General features: G+C 36.1%; 2 protein-coding genes across 4 annotated transcripts; one reads left to right on the top strand and one right to left on the bottom strand.

Annotated features, from left to right (window-relative positions):
- Positions 1-1,916: 1,916 nt before the first annotated feature.
- Positions 1,917-20,059, bottom strand: LOC113231612 (GTP-binding protein SAR1b). Of its 3 annotated transcripts, none has more exons than XM_026466015.1 (6): positions 19,965-20,059; positions 19,629-19,678; positions 12,979-13,098; positions 6,335-6,492; positions 4,786-4,929; positions 1,917-2,050 (listed from the first exon to the last, which is right to left on the bottom strand). In XM_026466015.1, exons 2-6 carry the CDS (start codon positions 19,669-19,671, stop codon positions 1,934-1,936), a joined length of 582 nt encoding a protein of 193 aa, XP_026321800.1. In that variant the 5' UTR covers positions 19,672-19,678; positions 19,965-20,059; the 3' UTR covers positions 1,917-1,933. The 3 variants fall into 3 exon arrangements, with proteins under 3 accessions (XP_026321800.1, XP_026321802.1, XP_026321801.1); XM_026466017.1 differs by lacking the exon at positions 19,965-20,059 and adding an exon at positions 19,758-19,775; XM_026466016.1 differs by lacking the exon at positions 19,965-20,059 and adding an exon at positions 19,749-19,763.
- A 1,391-nt stretch (positions 20,060-21,450) lies between these two features.
- Positions 21,451-22,202, top strand: LOC113231714 (40S ribosomal protein S14). The gene is made up of 2 exons (XM_026466195.1): positions 21,451-21,712; positions 21,936-22,202. Exons 1-2 carry the CDS (start codon positions 21,476-21,478, stop codon positions 22,152-22,154), a joined length of 456 nt encoding a protein of 151 aa, XP_026321980.1. The 5' UTR covers positions 21,451-21,475; the 3' UTR covers positions 22,155-22,202.
- The last annotated feature ends 1,518 nt before the right edge of the window (positions 22,203-23,720 follow it).

Here is a 23,720-nt window from a genome sequence, read left to right as displayed (position 1 = left end):
TTTGGAAGAATTTCTTCGACGAACTGCTGTCGTGTGGAGATTCACAACCTGTCCAATTGTTTTTCCGCTTTTTGGAATTGAAGCATCATAGCGATATCTGACTGAGAGACTATAGTGCTAAACCCTTTAGATTATGAGTTAAGGCTTTTAGTCCTTCGTCCCCCAATGTTCCTCTTACCTCATCTGACCCTAATGACAAAATATATACCGCCAAAAAATATGTCCCATTTGAAAAAATAGCAATGGAAATGGCATCTACGTAAATGGCATCTACGTCACTTAATAATGATGTGGGAACCATTGCAATATGTTATATAAAGCATTTGTTTAAGGGATTTAAATCCTGACGTTCGCTGTTATTGTACGAAAATTTTATTTCTCGCTATAATGGTGAAAAAACAAGAATCCAACAATACTTTTTTATCACATCCTGGTATTGTAAGTAGATGTTAAAGGTGCCTGGCATTACTAGCGAGCGAGTTGTCCACGCCACCTCAAGTGAAGCTATAAAGACGAAGATGTGAACTTGAGCCTACCGACGATTGCATTTCGACTTTAAAACATCGAGTTCATATTCATTTAAGTTAGGTATAAGTTTTTGAACTCGTTGCATAGCGTAACGTAGCTACATACCCGCTAAGATTAAGTTACAAAACCACCAACTTATCTGCGTTGCGAGATGTCGCCAGTGTACTGTTTTGAAAAAAATGTTGTTTTAGGATAGGTTCAGACGGACGCACATCTTCCGCGCGTTGATGGGCGTTGGAATGTTCAGATGACGAGATGCAACGTACTTGCAGTGAACGATAAGGCGCGGTCATCTGAACAGGTACACTGTCAGTGCCTGCCTATAACGCGTGATATGCACGGAGAGCGGGTGCGGGTCGGGCGCGGGTCGGGTCGGTACCACGACGGGTCTAATTCCGTATCTTTATATGGACGACAACAGCGTGTATTGCGAGACCCGCCGTGGCCCCGACCCGAACCGCGCCTGATCCGCACCCTCTCTGTGTGTTTTAAACTTAATTGTAAACCCGCAGCCACGTGCGTATACAGCGATGACGCGCTTACATATGGACGTGTGTATGTAAAATATATGAATTTCTAGACAGGCGACATAAAAACACGCGTAAAATTTTTGTTATCTGAACTTACGTCTAAATGATGGACTCCATTTAGTAGGTCATCAAAGAAATTACAAAAATAATAAAAAATAAACTATGCAAACCATAAAAATTGATAGTCAATTTGACTTGTAACGTGGTAGGCGTTTTTGAACACATCACATATAAGTTGGCGACATTGTTTTTATATAAAATAAATAGAATGTAAACAGGGCAATGTCACTAATATAGATAAAGCTAACAAGTCAAGCGATAAGAAAACATAGACAAAGAAAAACTGATTGTTTATTTCAAAAGTTCATTTATCTCGATATAATTACATACGACACGAAACAAGATCTGTCAGCTAGCAAGTGCTACATATTATCTTCTAATATTTATTGATAACTAGAGACGAAGATAAGAACAGAAATCAATTTAAAAAATATCTTTTGTATGGAACAATGTTTGGCCTTAGAATCATACGTCGAATGACATGTAAATGAATTTCGATGAATGTCCCCATAGCTATATTACAATCTAATGTTCTAAAGGACCAGTGCCCGGCAGTGATAGTGTTCATATTTTATACAAGAATGATAACACTGTTTTTGTGATAATTACCTATTTTAAATCATGAAATAAAGAATTATGAAAAAAATGATAATTATTTATTTCAAATTATAAATAAATAATTATCAAAAAATCCAGGAAATAATTATCACATTGCCAGCAAAACATAATCTCGTGTCGAATCTTTCATTTATATAACCGAAGTACGTAGCTACGCGTATCGAAAAGCATTCATACATAAGCTGTTAGAGTGATGCTCAGTCGATGTACTGCGCAAGCCAACGGAAGCCCTCGCCGTAGCCCTGGCGCTTCAGTACGGAGCACATGAAGAGTTCAAGTGGCCGACCGGGCAGCTCCGATCGAGAAACTTTGCCCTGAAAATAATAATTCTTATACATCATCAACTCATTTATACGTTCCACTGCTGGGAACGAGCCTCCTCTCAGAGGATTTAGGCCATAATCCGTCACACTGACACAATGCGGATTGGAGACTTCACGCATTTTCCGAAGGTTGTGAACCTTCGACAGGTTTCATCACGATATTTTCCTTCGTCTTAAAGCTCGTGGTAAATTTTACGTTTAATTTCGCAGATACATTCCGAGAAAACAAAGAGGTGCGACCACGGCTTTTTCTTATACGGTATTTTGTATGCAGGGTGTAATCGTTAGGTGTGCCCAGGCCATTATCCTATAAATATAAGAGATACCAAAAAGCTTTAAACTGACATCGAAAGTATGTTACCTAATGAATAAGTCGACATCAATAACTTTTTGAAAATAAAACGAGACATACAACATTTTTGCATTAAACGCTCTCCCACATTTAATATAACATTCGTAGAGAGGCTTTAGTTTTCCTAATGTAAGAGGTAACAATATGTTAACAGATGACAAAACTTATACAAATAAAGTAATAAAACTATCTTTTAATCTTTGGTCAAGTGTGAGTTGTCCATAAAAAAGAATAAAATTGATCAATTTTTTTTAATGCTGATCGACTCAGTTTCATGTAAGGATCATTTCTTTTTCAGTTGGTCAAATTTAATCAAATGTTTTATATACAAAATAAAGCCTTTTGATTACTCTTATATTTATGGAATAATCGCCTGGGCACACAACGATTACACCCTGTATATAAATACAAGTAGGGCAATTTATAAAATACTAACAACTTCGCAGAGCAGTAGTTTGTGAGTGGCTAGCCATCGAGATGCGAATCAACTGCCATTGCATTTTTTTGTATTCTGCTCTTTGATGGAGAATCGATGGCGTAGTTTAAATAATATTATACATATCCAATTTGAAGAGTAAATTGCTTATCAAACGAGACAAAAATGAAGGTGTGCATAGTAATTTCTATGTTGCTTTTAGTAAGGCAACACTGATCGTTAGTGATTGAATGACATCACTACCATTCCACTGACACTCTATCTGCCGTCCAGTAATTAAAACGCGACTAAGTGAGAAATGGTCAAATATCCGTTTCAAATAGCAAAAGATGGAGCACAAAATTCACTTTTAAAAAACAGTTAAAATTAGTTAACATGTTCGACTTGTCGGAACTTACCCGAACGATGCATAGCCGAGACATCATTAAACAATTTCAGTATTCTAACACTGGGTTATGGTTTTTTTATGATATCTCAAAAAAATATTTTGTCACTTAGCCGCGTAACTATTTTTTAGAAAAATAACAAATGTTGTCATAATTGATAGATAGATAGATGAAACATTTATTTGGATTTATAGACACACATGCATAACAGAAAAATATGTACTAATATAATAAAAAGAAAGAAAAGCCAGCACAGTCGCAGCACTGCCGAACACCCAGATATGTATGTGCACTGTGCTGTGCAAAAAGGCCATAGCTCAGCGTCGGTGTTTACTCAGGAGCAAACCGCCGATTTTCAGCTACAACCTAAAGGGCGCCCCGTATACGATAACCAGCTACCTGACCATGTATAAATTAAACGAGTAATAATTTCGAAACTAAATAAACACGGAAGATAATATAAATATAATAAATGATAATATTTTTTTAAGATTTGATTTAACTATGTTAATAATATAATTAAATTATAAATTGAAATTTTATATAAAATAGAAAATGAAATTATTTTTCCGGATTTAAATCGCGTATATTTGTTTTTTCAAACAAACCGACGTTTCGGGCCCTTTACATGTCCCATGGTCACGGTTGACAGTCAACTAAGTGTAACAATCGCGAAAACCTAAGAACTTTTATATAAAAGTCAATTTAATTATAAATAGGTAAATCCTGTCGCTATTACACAATGTTATGTGGGCAATTGTCGCCACTTAAGCAAAGCGCTGTGGATTATTGCGCTAAATGCAATATAAACTCTTTGACGTCTCAATAGAATTAATATGGTGAGTGCATCGAGTATATAACCAGAAATAGAGGCGAAATGTCATTTAAATTTGTTTGAAAATTATGCTGCCATATACAACTGTGCTCCGATTGGCTAGCCCGAGTTCGAAACAATTGACGGGTGTCGTCAACTGTTTCACTTGAAATCGACCAGTTTAACTTGATCTTTGCTAAAATGGACGAAAATTACACATTTAATATTTAATTACCGATGAAATTTGATTCCGTTTGTTTTGTAATTAGATGTTTTGCTGTTTTTCCCACACCACCGAATAGAACAGCACGACATTGTTAGAGATATTATCTTTATTACAATAAATACAGAATATTTCATGGAATATATGGAGACGTACACACAGGTCAGTAGTTGGCCTGTCTATATTTCAGTGCAAACGAGAATTGTTATTCTATATTTTGATTTAATTGTTATAAGAGCTATATCACTAATGTGTTACCAAGAATATATGGCCCTTATTTCGTCTCTATTTCTGGTTATATACTCGATGGGTGAGTGGTTTCAAGAAAATTACCAGTCTTGTGGCCTAGTGGGGAGTCGTCGGGGAGGACAAGCGGCCTCCAAGCACGTTTGAACTTACTACCTAGTAGGTTGATCGCCTGCCTATATAACCTATCGTTTATCAGCCGTGCAAGCAATGTCCTCGTTGGCACTTGCAATTCGAGGTCACGGCGCAGTACATGTGAGGTGACTGACCTTGCCCGTGGTTTGCTGATAGAGGTTAAAGAACTGGCGCAGCTCGTCCTCGCTGGCGGCGCCGGGCTTGTCGATCTTGTTGCCAAGGATCAGCACCGGGCAGTTGCTCAAAGTCTCATCTGTCAGCAGAGAGTCCAGCTCCTTCTGCATATGTAAATAATTTTTTATTTTATGTGACGATGTGTGTATATGGCATGCTGAATTATTATACCACGTTATTACGTGGCCTTAGAATAATAACGCATAGAATGATAGTTTCATATCAAACGAACTGTCACAAGTGAGGCAAAAATCAAATTCATGTAGGCTAGTTTTAGTAGTAGGTTAATTTTTGATTTTGGTGAATATTTATATAAAAATACAAGTTGACACGCGTTACTTCCTTGTGGAATGTGATGTGAGTATCTATTTTATGTTTGTCTGACGTATTTTTGCACTCATTTATCGTACATTTCGTCATTTTTAGCTAAAATTCTTGAACTGTTCGCGGTGCAAGTTGACCTTGAGCTTAAAGGCCCGCCCGCTCGTGTAGGCCCATTGGGCGCGCTTCAATTTGCCTCACTTAGCATGTGCGGACTAGGTTTCTATGCGTTATTATTCTAAGTACGTGGCATATAAAATTCGAAAATTAACATTTTTGGAAAGCTGATAAAATATATTTTTCATCACACTTGCTCGTAAATAGTATGATGGTGGCTAACTTGATAATAATCAACATCATCACCATCATATCAGCTGGAAGACGTCCACTGCTGAACATAGGCCTCCCCCCAAAGATTTCCAGACTAGTCCATCGGACACGGCGTGCATCCATAACCGTCGCCCCGGTCATCCGGTTCGTCGTCTACATTCGAGAGAGATTTTAATAGTAGTGGAGCTCCTTGTGAAAGAGTTCGTCTAGGGAAGTAGTTCGTCAGCATTACTATGTTGTGGTTTTGAAGGGTAAGGGTGCTGGTGAAATTACAGGCACGTAAGGCTTGGTTACCCTTGGTAACCATGACTTGGTAATGGATTTCACCCACTTTCCGTTAACCGATTTCAATAAAACTTGGCAAATAATGACAAACATGTAACAAACAAAGCGAAAGCGGAAAAGCGAACTTTTGAAGTCAGTCTTTTTTATAAATAAAGTTGTAATATTTTATTTATTTTTTACAACTTTAAATATTATTATAATTATAAAAGATTACGGTGTGTGACTAATAAAGCAGATCTGAAATACAAATGTGTTTTAGGGGCAAACTGAAAACCAGCGCTGAAGGTCTTCTGCCGCTCAGAGAATGGTGACTTTGTCCCACATGCAGATATTGTTGAGTCTTGTTATGATATTAACGTGTGCGGAAATAAATGGTTTGAAATGATAATCGTTCTGATTATCAGGCACGTTATAAAAAAAAACTACATCATTACTATTAAAAGTAAGACATACGTCATATTCCTTTGGAGTTGTTATGAATATGGAATGTATTGTGATGTTCTATTATGAAGTTATAAAATAACAGCTAATCGACTGCGACTACGCATGGCAGAAGTGCGCGGTAAACGATACCTTGGACTCGTTCAGCCTGGGGCGATCGCAGGCATCGACGAGGAAGACGATGGCGTCGACGGCGGGGAAGTAGTCGCGCCACACACGCCGCGCTTGCTCGTGACCACCTAGGTCGAACGTCGTGAACCGCATGCTGCCTATTGATAGTTCTTCAGATGCTGGAACAAACAAAATTGAATCAAATGTAATATTCGAAACAGTTTATCAGTTTTAACAGTTGTAGGGCTCCTTGTTCTTGGGAGTTCGTCTAGGGAAGTACTGCCACCTAACCTAGCTTCTGCCGTCAAGCAGTAATATAATAATAATAATAACGCGCGCGCGCACACACACACACATGGCCACACACTAGGGAAACCCTCTATCGCTGGTGCTATAAACACATACATAGGCAACCACAAATTACATCCAAACTCACGAGAGAAATAAATGTAGGCCATACAAATATTTCTCCCGGCTCGAGAATCGAACCCGGGTCCTCTGCGTGCCAGTACAGCGTGGTAGCCTTTCGGCACTGAGGCAGTTGAAATGTAAGCATTACTTTTTTTATGATACCAAGTGGCAGGACAAACAAACCGTGCACCTGTTCTTAAGCGACACGCATGTCCATAGCACTTGCAGTGCCAATCAGAGCTTTAAATTGCAAAAATCTGAGCGACATCTCTGTCAATCTCTGTCAATCTGCCACTGTGACTGTCATCCTGTAACATAAGTTGACAAGTCCCATTTGCCTGTAATTTCACCAGCACCTTTACCCTTCAAAACCGGAACACAGTAATGCTGACATTACTGCTTAGCGGCAGAAATAGGTAAGGTGGCAGCACTTCGCTGGATGAGCCCTTTCAGTAGAAGCTATAGTGCTACTAAACTAAACTGCTTTGTTTACTGCTACAAAAGCTTGCCTTTTGGGTGGTGATTAATTCAACCCTTATTGACTATGACTTAAAATAATAATACATTTATAGTTATTACTGTTAGTTCTAACATTTAAATTCAACTTTACCGTAGCCGTCTACGATAAGAACGATCCAAAGTATCAGGCTTTATGTGCTCTTGATTGTACGAAATAAACTAACTGTTTATTGCATGTCATTGTATGATAATAAACTAAAAACTTGTCATCGTAACTTGACGCTTTTGCGTCTATCTTTATTTATCTATACTGACTTACGAGAGGAATAAAGAATTTGTATTTCTAATCGTATTTTAAACGTGGTGAATAAATTCATTCTAAGCACGTACTTGAACATTAAATATTGCAAGATCTTACCTGTAGATATTTATTTGCGTAACAACTAGTTGAAATTATTCACAGTACTTTCAAACAGAGTCCATAACAAGCCACAACATGAATAAAGTTAAAAAGACATTGCAATAGAAATACTTTGTGGTGGTCAATCAGGATAACAGAATTTTAATTATGGATGCCTTATTATACAACTTCTGCGCACTTGGATGACAAACATCCGTGGTAGTAACCCATTTAGCTCATGGAGGTAGTCTCGATCTCTGATGTTTGAAAGCAAGACAATAAATATATTGTAAATGTTGACTGCGTACAAATGTTATTTACAAAGAGCAACCCCTAGAGTTTCATGATTATTCTTCTCAGGAGAATCTGCCTTACGAATGCGCGGTAGAGTTTAACCAATGTGACGATTTCAAGTGTTATGCTTACCTATGAATTAAATGTATTGTCCAAGCAGGTTGATATTGACCTTTTTAACACTAGTGTTGCATCGGTGAAGCGTCTTATTAGTGGTTTGTATTTTGGCGAGTAGCTAATTGTTGTGTGTGCGTTTATGTCATTACCTATATAGTATAATGTTAGTTATATAGTTATAATTTATAGCTCATTAATTAACTTAATATGTATCTACCGGTGAGGACCTATAATTGGCTCTCCGTTTTTATTTAAGTTTATGTTATGTAAGATAGCCGTTGGTCTTCCTAAAATTAAATAATAATAATAATAATAATAAAGATTATTTTGATTTATTACATTAATCCAGTAGCTGGATCCCGAGTTACTGAAATCCAGTGCTGAATTGACAATGGATTAATGTTACAATCCAGTACAGCGTCCAGTATTTTGCTATTTAACCCGAGTTCAATAAAAAGAAGGATTATATATGTTAATGGATTCTTACGATATACAGTAAGTTTGTGAACTTGCCCTGCCTGGTACCGACTCCAAAAATAACTGATTCGATATTGTAAATATTTAAGTATCAATCATTTTCAGTGGCACAGTAAAACTTCAAACCGATCAGTGGCTAGCGCATATCAATAATAATATTTTATTAAAATTATAGATTTGGATAAGAATTGTCACGTCGTAATTGTATAAGAAATAAACCATAAATGTAGATAGATTGATTAATATGTAATTACATTAAACATGTATAGATATAGCTACAAAGAGCCACCAAATCTTAACACTTTTTTTAATTTAAAATAAGTTTTCCGAATTTCCGAATTCCGAATTTCCGGATGAAAGAAACTCTATAGGATAAATAGGCCATCAAAAATGTGACTTTTTCGTCTTAAGCGTCCAGAAGCTTTTTTTATAAAAAGTATTAAAATAATCTAGTGTGAAGATATTCCTTTTAAAATACGACATTTCTGCTAGTGGTTCGAATTTATGAACATCTGTTATACTGGGTTTTTGGATTTAAATGAAATACATTTAGAGAGCAATCACAACGATTCTCGTGCAAACTAAAATGCCCTAAAATTCACCTCTTAAATAAAATTTTTAATTACTTTTTTCTTAAGTCCTACTAGCAAATGTCGCCGTTCCGTTAATGTGACCGTGAATATACGATATGTAAAGCAAGGGAGAGGCGGGGAGTGACCATTCTCATTACTTTTTCATTCTACGTTTTAGTAAAAGGTAAGTTATCTAATGCATTTTTTACATGGCAACATTAGAATTACTTTAAAATCCTACTATTACTAATAATCAGTAAAACCATTTCCTCAAATCCGGAATGCGAAACAGTAACTAATTAATATTTGTTGGTTTTAACAACTCTATGTCGCTCCTTTTTCCGACCACTGTTAATTACAATACTGTGTGCAAAACGAAATAAGACAAAAATAAATATACTTTTTATTTACGTGTTTTGTTGTCATTTGGACTAAATCTGTATTTTGTTATTTTTCGCGTGGCTCATTTTTTTAAAGTTTGTTCAATTTAGTGTCCGTCTCCGGCACGCCGCGCACCCTGTGTGAGTGGCACTGGATCTGATGCGTAACTGCGGCGGCGCTCTAACCTCCTTCATAGTCATTCCCCACCTTTGAATCATTCTCGAATTCCCCCTTCATTCCAATACTCTTACGTTGGTTCGTTCCGTCATCACTACCATCGAATTCCCAAAAAGAGGGCGTACTCATAAATCACCCTCGTATCAAACTCAAACTTCTCGTGATTTAATGTTTGTTAATCATATAGACACGTGATTTACTGTTTGTAAATCATATACATATATAGCCCCTTTTGGGGAAGTGTTGTCTGGATTGTTTACCAGGGAGTGTTTAATACTCATTGTACTTTTTTATATCATTTTGTTACAGCCTTTTCCTTTCTACTGGTAAACACATTATGTGGACCCGTCTTTACTTTCTATTCGTTAAGGCTAGGCCACAGCGCGATCCAGTGCCAACTAGGGAAGCATTTTTTACTTTGAAACGATTTTTTGGATCGTAATAGATCATAATGTCTTTAAATCGAGTCATAGATCGGATCATATGATCGATTTCATAATAAGCGTTCCAAAATTAATTTTGATAAAAAAATATCGACAGCCTTTTCGGCTCCAATGACAGCTTTAGAGTGATATTAACCAATGAGAAAAGGCGTTCAGATGGCACAGTAGTAGCGACAATGGCCAAATATCGTAGACTTATTATACTTAGATGTTACCAAATTCTATAGATTAACCATTTGATTCAGTCGAGGTTTAGAAAGACTGTTTTGTTTAAATATATATTACGAGTAGTTAGAATACGAACTAGAGGAATCGATTCGCCTTAAATGTTGAATCGATTTGCTTAGAAATCGTATTTCAATGAATCGATATAAAACCGCTAGATCGTACACACTTGAATCGATCTTCATAAAAATCGAATCGTCATGTGCATCCCTAGTGCCAGTACCAGACCAGGGCTGGAATCCTGTGACCACGATCCAGCTACTGGACCAATGTTAATCAGGTTTTACTCAATGCACTGACAAATTATGCGATAACAGCGAAGGGAAATAAAAAAAAAGGATTTTTTCTGAGTGTTCGATCTTTGTATTATAAATTATAACATACTAGTGGAGTAATTTCACAAAAAATAATTGAATGTCAATTCAATAAAAATTTAAAATACAGCGAATAGCGACATCTCTCGCCAGGACTGGTAACTGTAAAGGTACTAACTGGGTGATAAATCTTTCATAGATTTCTCATAGATGGCGCTACGATTAAAAAGTCATTGAAAAAACCAAATACAAAGACACGACCCAAGCACATATAAAAATTCGTGAGGTCCGCTGGTTCGTTCCGTGGCTTATTAGGTATAGCGTCTGACACGGTAAGCTAGAAGACGTCGGCGTCGGTTCGAATCCGACCGGATCGAAGGATTTTTTTCTGAGTGTTCGATCTTTGTATTAAAAATTATAAAAAAGGATGTCAAAATTATTAATACAAAGAACGAACACTTAGAAAAAATTCCTTCGACCCAGCCGGATTCGAACCGACGACTTCTAGCAACCGTGGCATACGCCATGCCAACTAAGCCACGGAACGAACCAGCGGATCTTACGAATGTTTCTATGTGCTTGCTGTGTTGTATCTGGTTTTTAAGACTGTTTAGCTGTAGCGCCATCTATGAGAAATCTATGAAAGTATTTCGTCACCCATTTAGGCACCTTTATAGCTACCAGCACTGTAATTAAGTGTTTTTATTCAATGTCAGGATGTTTCACCACCGTGATATTCAATTATAGTTTTGCGAAATTACTCCACTAGTCTGTTATAATTATTGATAGAAAGATTTCGATCTTTTCAAGATTCGATCACTTAGAAAAAAATTTCTTCGATCCAGCCGGATCCGAACCAACATCTCCGACGAATCGAAAGAATTTTAAGCAATAAAAAAACTTAAAATTATGTCAATATTTTTTAAAAATAATTCTTACATAATTTCTTTTATCGTGAAACACGCATATTTTCCTGTATTCTGGTAGAATTTGAACGCTACAAATTCATTTTCCGCTTTAATGTAGTTTCATTTTTATAATGTGTATGTACAATGAATATTTGCATACATTAGCGCGTGAGGCGTAAGGTTATATGGTTTCTTAACACTGTAATTGCCTCAGTCTCAAATAATATTTATTTCTTAGGTAAGTATTACACTCACGCTGCATGCTGAGATACAGGTTTAATCCTAGTTCGGCTGCAGAGGCTTACACAACTTGAAATGTACAATTTTCTTAGCCTTATTTTATAATTTATAATTAATTTTTTTGTATGTCTGTACATTGTTCAAAGTAAATAAACATTATTATTATTATTACTCATATAGATTAAACTCTACTGCTCATTGGTAAAGCAGATTCCCCATAAACGAGCAAGAAACTCTAGGTGTTGCTCTTTGTAACTAATATACATTTGCACATATTTATCATTTACAATATATTTCAAACACATAGATCGAGGCTACCTGCAAGAGCTAAAGGGGTCACTACCACGGATTTTTGTCCACCAAGTACTTAGAGGCTGTAGAATAAACCGGATTTTTATTATAGAAGCGTAATGACTTTGTGAAGCTTGGTTATTTTATTCCTCGTGATAATGTTATGTCCTTCAATATTTTTCATAAAAATTTTACTATTCTTCTTAAACTCAATTAATTTATAAAAATGTACTGTGACGCTTATCTACAGCCTACGTTGTATACATAAAGTTAATGATTATTTTGAGGTATGTTAACCTTAGTCATCTGGTGTAAGATTTAGAGTGGTGTAGGGTTTAGATGGATACTCTGTACTTACAGAGTATCCATCTAAAGATACAAGAATACTTGGGCCTGCTTCGTATAACTTTGCACTAACAATTTCACTTTATCTCGTACACCCAAAAACATTTGTTTTTCATTAAAGCATTTATTTTTTCCAGTTCAGGACACTGCCACTGATGTGTCGCTTACCATCATGATCATTAAAAAAACTGTGTAGTAACGATACTCTTTTTTTTAATATATATATCATAGACAAACGCTTGGCCACAAACTCACCTGATGTTTAGCGACTATGGGACGCGTTTGCCTAAAAAATGCCTATTCCACTCTAGAGAAGAGACTCTGCATCTGTATTTACGTACGCATCAGAAAGGAGGAAGCAAAGCGCTTAGTGCGAATAGGTGCGAATCCGGACCTTCTAGTCGACTGAAGGAGGAACAGTGAGGATGGAACTAAATTGAAAAGTTCCTGCACACACTCCCTGAAATGTATCCGATAGAAAACCGTCAAGCAGGCTACTTTTCTGCGATGGTAGAGATTTTGTAGCTTCGATTCCACAAGAGAATTATTGTTAATAAGTCTCTTTGCTTTTCGCTCCACCGAGTCCAAGACAGCTAACTGGTAATACTCACTGGGATGCAGAGTTGGTACATGTTGCGCAAGTCTGTCGTCCTTTAGCATATGCAGCAGTGTCGTTTTGCCTGCGTTGTCTAGCCCCAGGAACAGCAGCTTGCCCGACTTCTTCCATAGTCCTGGCACAAAAATAAATTTATTTGACATTACACATCAATACAAATAAATACCCTCATGGAATGTAGAAGCACATTACTATAACGAAGGGAAAGGTATATGAATCACATTTAGGGCAGCGCTTGTACATGCGTCTAATTTGAAGGCTCTCTTAGAGTAATAAGGACCCCTGGAGCTCTGAAGCACCAGAGAAAACTTGAGGGCTTCATGAGAAATAATAATTTTAACACATGTTCAAAATTATCACATACGAAGTCAATTTAGCTGAAGGCAATTACGTTATTTACACAGTTGTTGCTCGGTACAATCAAGTGTAGAAAGATTATGATTAAATGTTTCTATTAATGAATTATGATACGAAAATGTTTTAGAAGAAAATTGTCAAGCGTTATTATTCTCACATAGAATAATAACTTTAATGTGAAGAAGCAAACATTTGCCACACATATCTGTAGTACATAACCAAGTGAATGTTGCAATAGATTTCTTTTGCTTGACTGAATAGCTTCTTTCTCGGTTGGTTATTACTTATAAAGTGTTACATAAATGCTTACACTATCTTCCACATTGACTAAATAAACAAGATGCAATACTGCAGCGAAATTTCATTAGGTTTAGACTTTACACTAAATGGTAGTGTAAATACATATTTAGTTTATACATCGTATGATTCCTGGTCGGAATGCCTTTGATAGACAGACCTTTGAGTGGTTTTATAATAATAATTTTTCCAATACACAAAATAATAAAAAACATGCAGCGCATTAAGCTGCCATCCTTATAATAAGCAATGCAATCAACATAGCCAATATCTGGAAAGTTACCAAAACGCAAAAGCTTTGTTTATGGCAAAGAGGGCAGTATAGTGCATGTTCTGCCATAAACAGTAATCGAAAACACATAAAAAAATTAACAAACACTAACTGGCCAAAAATTAAAGATTTATGGGATATTTTGAAGTAAATATCATATATATCTGGAACAATAATAAGTGTATGTTTTCCATTCCTCAAAATAGTTTTAAATGCCAGTCTTAAAAATAAATTAGACATTTAGAACACAATAGAATATAGAAAGTCAAATCTATTATAAGACGTCATGTATAAAATTATTGACAATTTTTATTTTGATTCTTATTAATGTTTCCCACAACAATTTTAAATTCTCGCCTGTTCTATGGCCTATAAGATATTTTTTTTAAATGGGACAGTGGGTCAGTCTCAGATTCAAGAATCTTACTACAATTAACCACAATTGGGATTATTTTGGTTACAATCCACATACGAGTACCTGTAATTTTGTGTGCTAGATTCAGATCTTTGCTATTATCATTTTTAGACTGGCTTGTTTAGGGTTTGTGCTATTGGTATCTATCATCACTAATAAGCGGACTTTTTGGAGTGTATGGTGGGTACACCATGAAAACCACGGCCACCTTTTTTTTATAATATCAAGTGACAGGACAAACAAGTCGTGCGCCTGATGGTAAGCAACACCCTTGTCTATAATACTTGCAGTACCACTCAGTCGCAAAGATCTGACTGCCACTGCGCCCGCCACCCTGAGACGTAAGTTGACAAGTCTCATGTGCCTTTTCACCAGCACTCTGACCCTTCAAGACCGGAACACAGTAATGCTGATATTACTGCTTGGCTTCAGAAATAGCTAAGGTGGCAGTACTTCCTTGGACAAACTCTTTCACAAGAAGCTCCAGTGCTACTAAATGTGTATAATGAAGTAAACTTATTGAGTTGCAATAAGTTCTGCTCCATCCTAGAGGTCAAGCATAAGGTTGGTGACTTGCTAGTCACCTAATTCATCAGGAAGTTGTTTCAGAAACAACTGAAAAATATCTAAAATTAAAAATAGACAAATTGTAAGGCCCATGTTGTCACGTGATTATTTTTAAACAATAAAAACCTTATAACGGTAAAACAATTGCCAATTACACAGAAATAATTATGTATATGCGTTTCATTCTATAGCAGAAGAGAACCCTGTGAAAGAGTTCGTCCAGGAAATTACACCACTTATGGGTTAGGTGGTGGGCTACGTGGTGAGTTAGGGCGTGGGTTAGGGGGTGGGTTAGGATTTGGGTTGGGGGGTTAGGGTTTGAGTTGAGGGGGATTAGGGTTTGAGTTGAGGGGGGGGGTAGGATTTGGGTTGGGGGGGTTAGGGTTCGGGTTGGGGGGGTTAGGGGGTGGTTGTGGGGGTTAGGGATGAGTTAGGGGGTGGGTTAGGTGGTGAGTTAGGGTCTGTGTTGGGGCGGGTTAGGTGGTGAGTTAGGGTCAGTGTTGGGGCGGGTTAGGGGTGTTTTAGGGGGTGAGTTAGGGTTTGGATTAGGGAGTTAGGGGCGGGGGCCCCCAATCGGTCCCCAACCGGCTCCCCAACCGGCCCCCCAACCGACGCCCCAACCGTCCCCCCAACCGACCCCCAAACCCCCCCAACACACCCCTAACCCATATTCGTAATGACATTTTTATTCGGTACTTTCGGTTTTAATTGTTAGTTTCAATTGTTTCTCAGAACAATTAATACAGAATAAATTAATTGCAATTAATTAAATTGCAATTAAAATCAATTCAATTGAAATCAATTGCAATTGATTTCAATTGAATTGATTGTTTAATCTGATTGAAATTTAATTGATTAACGCCCAACACTGGGTGCTGATGTGATATTACAAGCACATGGGACTTGTCAACTTATGTCTCAGGGTAACGAGCGCACTGGCAGTGCCCCTCAGATTGTTGCGATTTAAAGCTCTGAGTGGTCATACAACTGTTTTCCACGGGCGTGTCGCTTAGCGCCAGGCTACAGGCACAACTTGTTAGTCTCTTTATTCTTGGTGTTACTTTTATTTATTTATAATTTGTATCTTACTTTCTATTGCACTGTTAGTTAATTTATTAGTAGTTACAAGGACATGATAACCTGTGAGACAGGCCTAGCCTCAGGAATCTATATAAATTCTCTGTACACAAAATGCTCTGCAACAGAGTTGTGCATGTCCAAAGTAGGCTTTATAAGTCTTCATTCATACATGCACTGTTGTTACTATTTTTTATTTTTATTTAATTACATCTTCAAGCCAAGACTGATGAATATCTTTAGCTTTGTCTTGATTTCTTCTGTTTGGGGCATGTGTTTCCCTAGGAGTGAGCACTGTATACTCATAAAAACAATGGCTTGAAAATCGGCTAAATATAAACATATTGAAACAATATTTTCACTTCTACTTGCTATTAATTGCATTTCAGCGAAAATGACACTGTGACTCAAAAAAATAAATTACACAATTTGGTTTAATTGTATGACTGGAATACTATAGTATATAAATCAAATCATTAGAAATAAATGAGATTTTTCGGATATTGTACAATTATTGCAATTTTTGTCTTCATTAACACAGAAACATTTTTCCCTATAATGTTAGCAACAATTTTCGCGGTTATTTCTGCGTACTTCTAAAAAAAGTTATTACTGTCCAAGAAAACACAATTTACGAATTTTAAAACAGTGATAAGTGATTGCATGGAAGTATACGAGAGGCGTTCAGTGTATTCTCGGTATCGGGGTGATTAACTAATGTTAAGAGTAAATTAATTACCTCATTAGTTAAAGACACTCTTTAAGGGTGTAAATATAAAATTTCATGTAATTGTCATCATTAGTATTCAAGTTATCAATACGAGAAGACAACTACAATGACAGACGCCACAATGTTGACGAAAATCGAGCACCGCGCAGTGATTAAATTCCTTACAAAACAAGGAAAGACTCAAAAAGTTATGCATGAAGAAATGGTGGCTGTTTATCAAGATTCTGCTCCTTCATTATCTACTATTCAGAAGTGGTCTAGTGAATTTAAACGGGGTAGAGAGAGTATTGAAGACGACCCCCGTGCTGGAGGGTAGGTAAGTGCCACTTCTGAAGAAAACGTCAAAATTGTCGAGAAACTTGTATTGGAAGATGCCCGTATCAGAGTGAAAACATTAGCAGAAAAGACTAAACTATCCGTGGGTACCATTCACACTATCCTTCATGAACATCTGAATCTTTCAAAAGTCAGTGCAAGATGGGTGCCGCGAATGCTCACGCCGCTTCAGAAACAAGTTCGAATTGAGTGCAGTAAGGGGTTTTTGGAGCTCTGCAGCGAAAATACGAGTGGAATTTTTGAACGCATTGTCACCGGTGATGAAACGTGGGTTCATCACTATGATCCTGAGAGTAAGCAAGAGTCCATGCAGTGGCATAAGGAACAGACCCACCGAAGAAGTTTAAAGTCTGCCCATCCGCCGGAAAACTCATGGCCACAGTGTTTTGGGATTTTAAGGGAATTTTACTGATTGAATACACAAAAATGGGTCAAAGTATTACTGCCGCAGCTTACATAAACAGCCTACGCAATTTGAAGGACGCTATAAAGGAAAAAAGACCTGGAAAAGTGACCGCTGGTGTCTTGCTTCTTCACGACAACGCGCCGGTTCACACAGGGCGCGTTGGCAAGGCTGCTGTGAGGGATTGTGGATTTGAAGAAATCACTCATCCACCCTACAGCCCTGACCTGGCCCCCAGTGATTACTTTTTGTTCCCAAACCTAAAGAAAGATCTTCGGGGTAAGCATTTTTCCGACGATGAAGAGTTGAAGGAGGCAATTAATGAACATTTTTCAGGCAAAGAGGAAAAATATTTTTTCGAGGGCATCGAAAAGTTATTTGCCCGATCAAATAAGTGTATTGAGGCTATGGGAGACTATATTGAAAAATAAATTTAATTTAGAATTTTTTGCCTACTATTTCATACCTATACCGAGAATACATTGAACGCCCCTCGTATATGGTGAGGATTTATAAAAGTTTCAATAAATACTAATTTCAATTCCCACCGGTCACAATGAAACATATATATTTTTATTTTAACCAATAAATATGCAATCTATTGACATTAGCTTTTGTAAAAGTAACAATTATGGTAAGGGTCATTGTTTTGGCTTGGTTGGCCATTGTGCACGTAAATAGGAATGTAAATATTAAGATTTGGAAATCTGTCCCACCCATCACAGCAAAAGGTGGGACACACTTCTAAAGGTTTTTACTTTGACTAAATGTTTGTATTTTCATGGATTCCAGTTTTTACAAAGTTTACTAGGTATAACAGTTGCTTTAATTTCGGAGTTAAACATTTGATGTGTTAAATTGTGACAATTGGGACACCATTTTGTGACAGGTGGGACAACTTACATTTGAATACATAGAATTTAAAAAAATACACTGTTTATATGTAGATCCATCATTTGTAAGCAAATTTTTTATAATTCTTCTCATAATTAAGACATTTTAACACATAAAAAAGACAATTAAAAAATGACAACATGTTTCCTGATGATGATTTAGTATCAGGGAATTCATAAAAAGTCTGGTCTCCACTAGTTTTAACTAAATATTCGAGCAAAATTTCTAAAATTTGATATAATTATGTTGATACAATACATAGTCTTCAAGGATGCGGCAGGATTTTTCAAATTTATTAACGCATTTTACATGCATGACCGATTTCATGTCGTCCTAGACAGTGTTTCAAGAAGAATAATAGGATTACTTTATCCGTTCTTTAATTCTGGTTTTTTTTTTATGTTGTCTTAATAAGACAAAAATTATAAAATATTTGCTTATTAACAATGGATCTCATATTAAACAATGTCATTTTATTAATTCTGTGTATTCAATTGTAACTCGTCCCACCTGTCACAAAATCATGTCCCACCGTCACAATTTAATATATTAACTTCCTTCGAATTTATCTCAGTTATTAAGTGTATATATAAAATAGAACCTTAACATTCAAGTTATCACATATGAAAAACTTGCTGAAAAAAATATTAATAGTTTTCTTGATCTTGGCAATGATGCCATCAACTCAAACAGGCGAGTCGTGAGTGTCCCAACCCGTCACACTTAGAAAAGTTTTGAGTATAAATAATGTCATAAATTTATGTAAATAAATAGTCGCAGTTGAATTGCATATCTGGCTTCATGATATTTTCATTTTAAGTTCTGATTAAGCAATGGTTAGGGAGAAATTACTTAAAGTTCAAGAAAAAAGGAGTCAAAATGTCCCACTCTTAACGTTGGAATGGCCCATGAGACTTTCGTAAAGTTATTGTGCAAAAGCATTGTTTTTAACTATTGTTTAAATTATAAGTCTTATACATAAACAGCAGTCTGCTTATTGACCTGGTTTACAAAATTATCACCCTGGATACTGGTGGGTACATCAATAGTACAAATGTATTATTAGAACAACATAATAGCATTGTTTACTTTAATAATAGAGGGTCACAAGACTCTCAAGTTTATGTATAAATTTAGTTAATAAATACTGTTCTATTTTTGTTACAAAGACATCCAGATTTTGATCATGGCATGTCTGTAGAGTTTCAAAGGTTAATTTATCATAGTAAAGATTATAGTTTGGTTTATATTTAAATCCGAAGGGTTTTAATTTAAAAGCGTAATCTGTATTAACTTACCTAAGAATCCAAGTACGCCAGTAAACCAGTCCAAGATAAACATTTTGAATCTGGAACGTATGAAATTACATTTTTTATCAGCACATCATCATCTTCTTCACAAAGAACAGAATATTATACATGACTTGCAAATGTTATTGTTATCAACTGCGTCGGGTCGTCTGCCAACTGAATATCGCCCAGTCCAGTTGTAATACGACGCACATGCCGTATCACTACTTTCAGGCACCTCCAAAACGTAGTACGATTGCGGAATTGAGTAACATGAATGACAGAACGTCACTCGTACTTGAACTTTGAGCAAATATAACACAAAAGCACTAACGAAATACTCACTTATTAAATTTGAACTAGATTAACTAATCCTAAAGGAAGTTTATCACAATATTTCCCTCTTATTTGCAATATGTTACGTCGCTAAAACCGACGATTTTTCTCTGCGATGTGAATGCGATGAAAATAAGAATCTCACAGACCAAAAACTAATGAATCTGTTGGCAATGACGTACATGCGTGACTTCCGGAAGTTGTCACTTTGATTAACGAATGCGATCAGCTTCTAAACACTTCACACTCTTTTCCCAATGGGGTAAGCAGAGACCACAACCTTCTAATTACACACACCTTTCGCCTAATTAACTCACATCATTCCTTGCATACATAAGATTAGCACCTATATGATTCATTTATTACGAATATTAAAACAAGTAAATTAAAATTCTTTACAAAAAATTAAAATGAAGTTTATCTAATGTAAGTCAAACGGTTCTCTACATTTAATTAATGATTAATGTTTTGAACTCATGAAATATTTTATGTAATAAAAATAAATCTTATATCTAATTAAATATCAGTTTTATTTGAACGCATCTAACTTATACTGACGAAAATACGACTTCCGGAAGTTGGATTTCAAAATGATGAATGCGTTCAGTTCGCATGTAATAGGTTGATTTTAAATAATAATGTCAATTAATAATTTTTGGGCTTTCAGAAAAAACACCCAAAAGATAATCACAGACAAATAGGTTTAATAAAATATTTTAAGCAGAATATTTGACTGTAACAATGTATATAATCAGAATAAGCCAAATACATGAAAATATTATATTGAACGTATCTACTCATTTTGCAAGACAATCAAATAGAAATAATCCTGAACCCACTTATGTAAAGAGAAAACTAAATACTTCATCAAATTCACTGCCTCAAGAAAAAGAAACGCTTATCAAAATGCACATGATGAGAAACGAGACGATGTGACTTATCATTTTTGAACTTAATGCACAAATAGCTTGTGCTTTAGCGATGGAACGAGTTCATTTCAAATTTTCAACTCGAGTTACTCGAGTTGAGGGTTATTGCCGACCCGATTTGCAACTCAAGTTGACTCGACTGGGTGTCTGACAGAGAAATCGCGAGTCGCGCGAGTAAAACCCGAACTGAAACGATTCACCGAGTTAGCCAATAACGAGAAAACTTTTTGCTTTAAATTTGTTTAGTTCTTGTATATAATTAGATAAAACGTTATAGAGAAGTTGGTAACACAAGTACTATAATCATCACGTTTGGCTCAATTCCAAAATACCCAGAGCCATAAAAACCATTAAAAAAAATCATCAGCTTTTCTTTCTTGTTTTTGACAGCTTTCATAGCTAAGGTATTTTTAAAATTTTTGTGTTGAAATTGTATTAAATATGTGGAAATTAGTGAAATAAATGAATTGCCAACTAAATAAATACGTGTTCTATTACTTAAATTGTTAATGAGGCAAACTGTGCGTGGATTACTCTGATTTTTAAAGGTTATATAGTGTTCAAGAATTATTGTCGTTTTCAGGCTAAATCATGGCCCCTAGGAAAAACAAAGTTGCGAAAGAGGAGGTGCAGGTGACGCTCGGTCCCCAGCACTTGGTAGGCGAGACCGTGTTCGGAGTTGCTCACATTTTCGCCTCTTTCAATGACACATTCGTCCACGTTACGGACTTGTCTGGCCGGGAAACCATCGCTCGTGTTACCGGTGGAATGAAGGTGAAGGCTGATCGTGACGAAGCTTCTCCCTACGCCGCTATGTTGGCTGCTCAGGTCAGTTATATACTTGTTGTCGATTACATAGATTTTAAGGTTATGTTTGGATGTAAACAAAGTTTTCTTCGAAGTTCCTGGAATTTTCGTGCTATAACTAAAAAAAGAACTTGAAAAATCTGTATCTAATTTGAATAAAGAAATTGATACAATTTATAGGCACATTTCACAACATGGAAATGCCACTATTCTGCACTCAATAATTTATGAATATTAATTTTAGGATGTCGCCGAAAAGTGCAAAACCCTCGGCATTACAGCGCTACACATTAAACTGCGTGCAACTGGTGGCAACAAGACAAAAACCCCTGGACCTGGTGCCCAGTCTGCACTCAGAGCCCTGGCTCGTTCCGGTATGAAGATTGGGCGCATTGAGGATGTGACCCCGGTGCCCTCAGATTCCACTCGTAGGAAGGGTGGTAGGAGAGGACGCAGGCTGTAAACAGTTAGTTATAAGATACTGTAAACTTCCAATAAAATGTTTGCAGTATTTGTGTATTTTATTTACAACAAATTGGTGTTGACTAAATTGCTATAATGGAATCAAATAACCATACAGCCTTCCCTGCTTTTTTTTAAATTATCATAACTAATGAAATGACAATTTTAGAGAAATTGACTTTTTATTAACCTATCTGAGATCAGCTGAATGGGATGTATAACCCCCTCAATTGGTTTTTTTAAATATTTTAATTTGTTTCAGTTGTATTGTTAAGCACAATTAGTGTAGTTGACATTTTTTTTACTTTTGTTACCAAAATGAAAATGCATTAGTTTGGCAAGGAGGAAGTCCCAGTGCCCTTCGTCTGTACAAAATTTTATCGAAAAAATTGATTGTCGCAAGGGCTGGCAGCTACCTTGCCCAACGCATTAGTATAGTAATACAAAGGGGGACCACTGCCAGCATCTTGGGCACCTTGCCGCCCTTGGGGACCCAATTTTATTCATATAATTTCAAAATCCTAGTTTTACTTTCTAGTAGTTAAGCTTTTATTGTCTTTTTTACCTTACCTGTATATTATCTTAATTAAATACTATTGATAATTTGCCAACCAAAAATTTGACATTTCCATAGTATCAAAGTGTGCATTGTCCCCTACTCTGTCGAATACTGGCTCAAATCTCTTAGGGTCGTATTCTAGAACTCTACTCGATGCTCAAGTCAGGACTTGAGTATGATTCAAAGCACTAGAAATCATACTCAAGTCCTTGCCATTAGAGTCGTATTTCCAGTGCTTGAAGTCATATGCAAGTCTGCTCAAATCCTGACTTGAGCATTGAGTAGAGTTCTGGAATATGACCCTTAAAATCCAATATTATATTGCTCAAATAAAAATCTATAGTTCAAGTCTGATAAGCCTGAATATGATATGTATGGGAATGGATGGAAGAACATCTTATGTTTTCATTTTTGGTTTTATTATTATTATTATCTTTTTTAGACTCCTCTCGCATGGCGTAAACGATAAATTATTATTGTTCTTGGTAATTACTGTAATTGGATATGTCTAATTAGAATAAATCAATAAAAAATATAATAAATCAACTATACTAATATGTGATATTGTCTTCCCTAGAATATAATTACCCTTGCTTGGTTGGACTACAAATGCAAGAATAAGTTTCTGTAGAAAATTGATATATCTAAATGAATTCACATGTGTTCAAAGTTGGTATGACGTAATGGGCTGTTTTCTGCAATTCAACCATTTTGCACTTGGTAAAGTGTACACTTATATTTTCTAGCAAAGACCAAATAAAGTAGGTGGTTTGGTGACTAAGATTTATATAAAGTTATTTGACTGAACCACTATTTGAATTGATTGCAATTAATATTGACGTTGAATGAATACGTGATGTCGGTTGTACAGAAGACTAAGAATAAGTTACATAAAACTAGCTTTTATTGTCTACATTTAATTTGGCTAACAACATTTTTATATTAATTAAAAATTTCTAGCACCATTATTATTTAACTATGCTTCTAGCATAGTTAAACTTTGCAATA

Source organism: Hyposmocoma kahamanoa, unplaced genomic scaffold, assembly GCF_003589595.1.
Source record: "Hyposmocoma kahamanoa isolate Upper Pololo Valley unplaced genomic scaffold, ASM358959v1 66, whole genome shotgun sequence".
NCBI classification, from domain to species: Eukaryota; Metazoa; Arthropoda; class Insecta; order Lepidoptera; family Cosmopterigidae; genus Hyposmocoma; species Hyposmocoma kahamanoa.
The sequence above is the reverse complement of the archived record's forward strand: the minus strand, read 5'-3'. Positions and strand labels throughout refer to the sequence as shown.

What these genes read in the sequence shown, in the direction of transcription:
- LOC113231612 (XM_026466015.1), bottom strand. Translation starts at nt 19,671, where the DNA reads ATGTTTATCTTGGACTGGTTTACTGGCGTACTTGGATTCTTAG. An exon ending in TGTACCAACTCTGCATCCCA is followed by an intron (nt 6,493 to 12,978) that starts GTGAGTATTACC and finishes TGTTTGTTCCAG; the next exon opens with CATCTGAAGAACTATCAATA. An exon ending in CCAGGCTGAACGAGTCCAAG is followed by an intron (nt 4,930 to 6,334) that starts GTATCGTTTACC and finishes TTACATATGCAG; the next exon opens with AAGGAGCTGGACTCTCTGCT.
- LOC113231714 (XM_026466195.1), top strand. Translation starts at nt 21,476, where the DNA reads ATGGCCCCTAGGAAAAACAAAGTTGCGAAAGAGGAGGTGCAGGTGACG. An exon ending in CCGCTATGTTGGCTGCTCAG is followed by an intron (nt 21,713 to 21,935) that starts GTCAGTTATATA and finishes TATTAATTTTAG; the next exon opens with GATGTCGCCGAAAAGTGCAA.